At 47.7% G+C, this 8,491-nt stretch overlaps 1 protein-coding gene across 1 annotated transcript; it reads left to right on the plus strand.

Moving 5' to 3' along the window:
• The first annotated feature begins 1,583 nt into the window (after window positions 1-1,583).
• On the plus strand, window positions 1,584-8,181 carry batf (basic leucine zipper transcription factor, ATF-like). Its single transcript, XM_030344914.1, has 3 exons — window positions 1,584-1,833; window positions 3,323-3,427; window positions 7,161-8,181. The coding sequence occupies exons 1-3, from the start codon at window positions 1,768-1,770 to the stop codon at window positions 7,473-7,475; spliced, it is 486 nt and encodes a 161-aa protein (XP_030200774.1). The 5' UTR covers window positions 1,584-1,767; the 3' UTR covers window positions 7,476-8,181.
• Window positions 8,182-8,491: the final 310 nt, after the last annotated feature.

Consider the following 8,491-nt stretch of genomic DNA (forward strand, 5'->3'; position numbering starts at 1 on the left):
ACACACACACACACACACACACACACACACACACACACACAAAGCCTATAGCCTATGCAATGAATCAAAATAATAATATATAAGTTACCGTTATTATGGATTTTTATTCAAAGTTTTCTAATTGATAATAAACCGTACGTTTTTCACGTTAAGGGCTTTTCTGCAGGGTCAGGTTATTTTCAAATAAAATCTACCCCTCCGACGGTCAGTATTCTGCGTACTTTTACCCCTTTCGCCTTACTCGGAAACCTCTTTCTCCTTAAATGCCAATGCATTTCCCTCATGAACACTGTGTCGCGGTCACACACACTTTCCTCCGCTGTTAAGCATGGGCAGAGAGCGCTGGTGAATCAGAGGGATTTCTGACACTAGGTGGGCAGCCAGTCGGTGGAACCCCCCTGCCTCCTCTTCTTCAGATGGCGAGCTGTTCGGGACACCACAGCTGGTGCACAAGATTCAAGAGACCAGAAAGCGCAAGGAGAAAAAACCCACAAAGGGCTTCTGAATACGCAAAACCCAGTCATCCGCGCAGCTTCTCCTTTTCTCCATTCTCTGTCTCTCTCTGTCTCTCTGTCTCTCTCTCTCTCTCTCTCTCTCTCTCTCTCTCTCTCTCTCTCTCTCTCTCTCTCTCTCTCTCTCTCTCTCTCTCTCTCTCTCTCTCTCTCTCTCTCTCTCTCTCTCTCTCTAGACATGGACCATTGAGAATTTGGTCGAAACTTGAAAACAGAAAGAGGTAATTACATTACATTTATTCAGCTGACGGTTTTATCCAGGGCCATTGAACTATGGCAACCCCAAACAAAAAGTGCAAGAATCATGCGAGAATACAAATCAACAAATAGGTCGACTGCTTCGAGTGCATTTAGAAAAAATAAGGGAGAATATTGTTTTAGCTTAGTTTTTTGTAATATCCTAGTAACCTGTACTGCAACTATCCATAATAATTACAGTACAGTATACAACACATATACTCAGTGTCAAATATCATCAAACACACACATCCCTTAATTGGGACTGTTTCTCAATCCACAAATGTGTGTGTTCTGCCACACACTGTATGATAAAAGTAAATGGACTGGGTTTGCACAGTCTTACGATAAACGCAGCGGGGAGTTTTGGTTCTGTGTCGGAGTTTACAAACACCTTATTGTTACCAAGGTGAACATAAAGACCTCACCGGACACATGACTTCTGGGGTAATGACATAACGTGGATCTTACAAGAAAACCCAGCTAATTAGGCACAGTCGAGAGAGAGAGAGAGAGAGAGAGAGAGAGAGAGAGAGAGAGAGAGAGAGAGAGAGAGAGAGAGAGAGAGAGAGAGAGAGAGAGAGAGGAGAGAGAGAGAGAGAGAGAGAGAGAGAGAGAGAGAGGGGGAGGGAGGGAGGGAGGGAGGGAGGGAGAGAGAGAGAGAGAGAGAGAGAGAGAGAGAGAGAGAGAGAGAGAGAGAGAGAGAGAGAGAGAGAGAGAGAGAGAGAGAGAGAGAGAGAGAGAGAGAGAGAGAGAGAGAGAGAGAGAGAGAGAGGCGGGGGGGGGGATAGAGAGAGTGTGGGTGAGAGTCAAATAATAGAGGAGGGTTGTTAGAATGAGAGAGATTCATCACTGGTAAAGTGAAAAGAAGGTTCCTCTCAGAGCAGCCTCACACACAGACACGCATGCTCAGACGCGCGCGCACAAACACACACACAAACACACACAGACACATTGCAGCCAAAGTGAAAGCAGAAGCGGTGCAGAGCGAGACGGGATCGGAGACGCCACACTCGGCATGGCTCACGGCTCCGACAGCAATGACACAAGTTACAACAGGTCTCCTTCACCGGCCAGCCAACCGGTAAGTCGGTAGCGTTTCTCTCTCTCTTTTTCTCTATATATTCCGTCACTGCCCCCCGCCAGGAGAGAGAGGGTAGAATGAATTATTCTCCCCCTTTCAATCTACCCTTCTTTACCTGCTCGGCTTTTTGAACAGTTAAACCTGGGGGGAGGGGGTGGCAAGAACGCTACACACACTCAGAAGAAACCATCTATTGCATGGGTCTGAGGGTGTTCATATTGGTTGATATTCAAATTTTGCCTGAATGGGGGAAACAGCGGGGATTGCAGAGATGTTGTTTATGACTAAAGCAACAGGCGCCAGGGACCCAGAACGCACGCAGTACGAGAATCTGTGAATGAATGAATGCTGCCTGAGATGTCATGTGGTTTTTTGATAACGCGACCTATGGCTCATCTCCGAGTCACTTGTGCTAACTTGTCAGATCAGAAGCTCCGGTCTGGGCCTGTGTGTGCGAACCTATTCAAATCTCCCTACACATTCATGTCCACATTCTTGTATTATGTTTCCAAACCCCAGTGCGATGCAACATGCCTGTGACATGCGCTATGTCTCCTGCGCCCGACTTTATCTTCTGAAGTTCCTGAGAACCACTTTAAGCAACATTGAGGTGGAGATTTTGTTAAATTTATGCAAGCTAGATGATGTCTTATTTTGAAGTGAGATCATTGAGAGAAAGCATTGAGAGGGATATGTCTTGGTGTCTCCTCAATGGCCCACATTATGCTAGTGGCTTTACAGTTGAGTCAGCACTTTGCGGGTGCACCGTAATTCTGATGCCTGTCACAGTTACTGGTGTTTGGGACCTGAAACAGGGTGTGTGTGTGTGTGTGTGTGTGTGTGTGTGTGTGTGTGTGTGTGTGTGTGTGTGTGTGTGTGTGTGTGTGTGTGTGTGTGTGTGTGTGTGTGTGTGTGTGAAATCCAGGGCATATCTCAGCCACACCCCTAACTGTGTGCCATCAGGTACAACGAAAAAAAAAACGCCTATGTCTCAAACTGTCAAACTGTTAATAACCAAAGTATTTGTCTATGTCGAGGTAATTTGGGTGGGGCACGTCGTTATTATTCAGGTGAAATCCCATAACGACCTTAATCATTTTACAACCGTAAGGCATATTTTACCTTCCATATATGGGCCTTATCCACCCAAAAGCAGTCTTGGTTCCATATAATTGAATGCGGCAGGGGCATATAAGGACAAGGGGGCCAGGAAGCAACCTTTGGGAAATTACCTGTGGTCAAAACTATATAAATAACCCATGGTGTTCTCGATTCTAGACAAATGCTGTTGGTTCCATGGTGTTCTCGGTTCTAGAATGAATGCTGTTGGTTCCATGGTGTTCTCGGTTCTAGAATGAATGCTGTTGGTTCAATGGTGTTCTCGGTTCTAGACTGAGGGCTGTTGTTCCAGTGTTCTTGGTTCTAGACTGAATGCTGTTGGTTCTTCTCCGCACTAGGCTGAAGGTTGGTGGTACTGTGTTCTCCGCAGGGTTCCTCAGATGATGCAAAAAGGGTGATGAGACGGGAGAAGAACCGAATCGCGGCCCAGAAGAGCAGAATGAGGCAGACCCAGAAGGCCGACACGCTACACCTGGTGAGAAACTCAGCTTCTCGTGACCGTAGGCCTGGGGGGAGATCCGACCTGGTGCCGTTCTGAATGGGAGTCAAACCCTCTCCACACAAAACTAGATTGTCCTGCCTTGTCTCTCAATTTTACTCTAAATTAGCTACTACTGCTATTACTAATTCAACTACTGAGATAGTTTAGTTTGTGTATCCTATGGGGGGAAGGGGAGCTCACAGTTGATTTCAGGTCAATCTGTGTACACTGTGCGCATGTGTGTGTTTTCAGGGGCACATGTGTGTGTGTGTGTGTGTGTGTGTGCTTGTGTGTGTGTGCATGTGCGAGTGTGTGTGCGTCTGTGTTTGAGTGCATCTGCCCAGCCTAGAACCAGCCTAATGATGACACCCTGATGAAGGTCACAGCTCTGATGAGAGATATCTTGCCAAATTAGGGACAGTAGGGACACACGTACAAACACACACACACGTACACACGTTTGTATATGTGCAGAACGGCACAGAAGTAAGCAAGAAAAGCACACCTGGGTGGACTTGTCGCTCGTTATAACCTGAAGGTCGCTAGTTCGATCCCCGGCTGCCCCTAGGGGGTCGAGGTGTCCCTGAGCGAGAAGTCACCTCACCCTGATTGCTCCCGACGAGCTGGCTGTCGCTTGGCATGGCTGACGCCGCCGTCGATGTGTGGATGTGTGCATGAACGGGTGAACGTCAACATTGTAAAGCCTTTGAGTGGCCACAGGTTACAAAAGCGCTCTATAAATGTAGTCCATTTACCATATAGGCAGAGATGAATCTCTCTCCTCCACCAGTCTCCCTCAGATATGTTTCTCCGCACCCATGCAGTGCTCAGGGAGCGCTTTGGCCCGGGCGTTCTGTTATATTTACAAGGCTCCACCTGACCATGTGGCGCTGGTGTGTCACGGCTTCTGTTGTGTTGCACACTTGGAGGCAAGCGCTGCGTGTTTTCACAGAAGCCTCAGGAATATATTAGCATGTGTGGGCCTCCTCCTCACGTTCTCTCCCGTGCTGTCTCTCGATCTCGCTTGCTCGTGCTGTCTCTCTCTCTCGTGCTGTCTCTCTCTCGGGCTGTCTCTCTCTCTCTCTTTCTCGCTTGTGCTGTCTCTCTCTCGCTCCCTCTCTTCTTTCTCTATCCCTGTCTCTCCATCTCTCTCTCCATGCCCCTCTCCCCCCCATTCTCCCTCTCTCCATCTCCCTCTCTCCCTGTCTCCATCTCCCTCTCCCCCTCCCCCTTTCTCTTTTCTACCTATCAATCTCCTTCTCCCTGTCTCTATCCCTCTCACCCTCTCCCTCTCTCTCCCCTCTCCCTCTCTCTCTCCCTCAATCCTCAGTCCCTCTCCCTTCCTCTGTTCCTCTCTCCGTCTCCCCCCTCTGTCCCCCTCTCCCTCTCTCCCTCCCTCCCTGTCTCCATCCCTCTCTCACGCCCCTCCGGAGCCAAGTGAAAGTGGGCCCGGGTTGAGATTATAGCGCTGAATTTAAACACAGCTGTCTCAATCACTGGCACTGCTCTTTTTCTTGCCATCATCGGCACGTGTTGGACGACACATGAGAGCTGGCCATAAGAAACTGCCCCTTCTGGTCATTACTGTGTAATCATATATTTATTTATATATAGAGAGAAAGGAAGGGAGGGAGGAAGGGAGGGGGAGAGAGAGAGAGAGAGAGAGAGAGAGAGAGAGAGAGAGAGAGAGAGAGAGAGAGAGAGAGAGAGAGAGAGAGAGAGAGAGAGAGAGAGAGAGAGAGAGAGAGAGAGAGGGAGAGAGAGAAGAAAGAGAAGAGGAGGGAGAGAAGAAAGGGGGAGGAGAGAGAGAGGGAGATGAAAGGGGAGGGAGAGAGAGAGACAGAGAGAGAGAGAGAGAGAGAGAGAGAGAGAGAGAGAGAGAGAGAGAGAGAGAGAGAGAGAGAGAGAGAGAGAGAGAGAGAGAGAGGGAGAGAGAGAAGAAAGAGAAGAGGAGGGAGAGAAGAAAGGGGGAGGAGAGAGAGAGAGGGAGATGAAAGGGGAGGGAGAGAGAGAGACAGAGAGGGAGAGAGAGAGAGAGAGAGAGAGAGAGAGAGAGAGAGAGAGAGAGAGAGAGAGAGAGAGAGAGAGAGAGAGAGAGAGAGAGAGAGAGAGAGAGAGAGAGAGAGAGAGAGAGAGAGAGAGAGAGAGAGAGAGGAACTTTTTGTGCCATAACAAAGTCTCTGAAAAGGGATATTTACCGTAACTGTTTTCATATTTGAGATCTGATAACCAGCCCTCTCCAGCCCACGGCCCTATAACGTCCCTGTGACGTAGAGCCCTGCAGGGAAACACAGGGAGGGATTTCCAAAGAACCAAAGCTGCTGTCAGCACATCATCACCTCGTTTCTTACGCAGACCGCTTAATCTTTTGAACTTTATCTGAGTAGAAACAACAGAGAAGAAGTTAGGCGTTGTGGGGGCGGCGGCAGTTCTGGTGTTTGTGAACTCGATCAATGACTTTGTCTTCCCACGCGCGGCAATCGCGGTCCTGATCCCATCTCCGGAGGTGTTTCAGTGTAAAGAGTGCCAGAGCCGCAGCCACACAGACAGGGCTCTTGTGGGTCTTTGGGTTCTTTAGTCGTTCTTCTCTGTCATAAACAGGAAGGTATCTTTTTTTTTTCCTTTACTATGAGAGACGAGAGGCGTTTCCTGTTTCGTCCAGAGTAGTTTATTTTTTCACACTTGCTTTTGAGTCGCGTCACGAGTTCCGTGTAAACGTTATTCAGGGGAGGAGCCGAGGCCGTGGGCAGTTGTTTTGGGGCCGCAGTGGCAGCGGGTTATCACTTCTGGTAAAGATGTCATGCGTGGGAAGGACTGCGTGGTGACAGGCTACGTCACCCGGGGCGATGGGGTTTGCCCAAGGAAAGATTGTGTCTGACGATCAGAGTGGCTTCGGGCTGAATGTGGTTGCGAGACGATGACCTTTTCAATCCCCGTGAGAATTTTGTTGCGTTCGAGGCACCCTCCTCTTCCTCTTCCCTCTGCACTGATCAGAGGTCGACGCGGTTTCAGTTGTAGTAGGCCTACCTGCAAATGTATTTTAACATCATCTTTTTGGAGAAACCCCCAGAGTTCTAGTTATTGTAAATGTAAATAAATATACCATATCCTAGGCTAATCAAAACTTTTTCGCATATTAAACACTCTTAACACTTTTAAAACAACACTTCTTCCCATAATGAGGAATCAATTCAGGATTAATTCCCGAACAATGACCAAACTATTTCTACCTACATAATTAATAACATTCCAATTCTGCAGCGCTCCCAGAATGGCGGCGGTCATTGCGATGCTACGTTGCGATGCACAAGCAACATATCAGGCCTGCTGCATTTCCCACCACTCAGTCAACTGAGCAGTCAGTGATATGCTAACTAATTCCAATTTAGTGAGAAACATGGGTCCGTGCTTCATGCAACTGTTGGCTCCTTTCTCCCCAAAAAAGAAGCGCAATGCTAGGGGAGGGTCAGAGCATGTAGAGGGGAATCCCATTCAAATATAGTCTTCCTGGAATTGACGATGTATATTTATCTTTCTCCATTTTTACAGATTTACATTTCAGCCACTTCTCTATTCTCTCGACTTTGTCTAGATTTCAGCATTTAAACTTGCTCAGGGTGGAAAAAAAAAATCTTTTTAATTATTATTTTCTGAGTGCCCCCTGCAGTACTCCATTTGAGAACCACTCCCCTAACCCACGGCGTTGTGTTGTGTCTCTGGTCCCCAGGAGAGCGAGGAGCTGGAGAAGGTGAACGCTGCGCTCAGGAAGGAGGTGAAGCAGCTCACCGAGGAGAAGAAGCACCTGTCCTCGATCCTGAGCAGCCACGAACCCCAGTGTACGGGGGGTCACACCGGGGGCCACGCGGCCCACAGCCCGGAGCCCATCTTCCCGGCGACGGCAGCGGGGCAGCATGGCGGCGCCACTAGCTACCCCCACCACCCCCACCCCCATCCGCACCACCCTCAGCCCCACAGCGTACCGCACCACCTTCTCCATCAACACCAGCAGCACGTGGCGGCCGGCCCACACTACCAGCACTGACCAGCGGGAGGAGTCTCTGAATGTCGTCTCTCCGCCCAGCCGGAACCTGTGGAAGTCGTGAGGGTCGCGAAACACAATATCGCGACCCCCTCGTAACATTTGGGATGGGCGGAGGGGCTGGGCCGGAGTGGAGGTGGGGGGCCCCTTTTTGTGAGAGTTGGAGCGTGATTGGCTGATACTATACAGTGATCAGAATATAAGTCATATTGGAGGTATTGAATAATGATGATTATTCTTGCACTGTTTTTTTACTTTGTTTGTGTTTTATTGGGTGTTTGCGAAGGGGGGAGTTGGCGCGACATTTGGCACTATTCACAAGTATTTATTGGATTCAGGCCATCTATGATCAATAACCTATAGAGCATGTCGAATCTACAGCGGGGAATTGCACTGCAAACCGACACGGAAGGAAAGCAAAGTTTTGTGTTTTTAACGTTTTTGTTTTGTGAATGTACTAATTGATTATGATTGAGTGATTACTGATAATTATTGATTGATTATGATTATTGCTCAGGGAAGCCTCACACGTGCAGGATATTTGATTGTAGACATATGGAATGTATTTCTCAAAAGCAATTTCGCTTTCGTGAACCAAAGCAGTTAAAAAACAACACGGTTACATTGTGTAAAATATTCTGTAAAAGTGATACATGCTAATTTGTAAAAATGAGAGGCACAGCTATTTATTAAATGTGGTGTCTTTAGATGGTTCCGCTTGCTCTGTTCAGTGCATGATATTCAAAATGCACCATTTCACACATCATTTATTTATATCAACAGGGAACTTGCACCAGATACAATTCTCAATTTATGTTTATCTACAAAATTCATCAGTTTTAATATAATTAATTTTGCAATTGGCCTCAAAACAGGCCTACAGTGTTTACGATCGATTACATCCATTGAACAAGTATATTAATATCTCTAGTCTAGACGACTTCATCGATTCATAGTTTATATCTTTAGACTTGTTTTGAGTGCATTTGGTCGATAGGTGGCACTGTTTACCCATAAAC

The sequence above is a fragment of the Gadus morhua genome, chromosome 21, assembly GCF_902167405.1.
Source record: "Gadus morhua chromosome 21, gadMor3.0, whole genome shotgun sequence".
NCBI lineage: Eukaryota > Metazoa > Chordata > Actinopteri > Gadiformes > Gadidae > Gadus > Gadus morhua.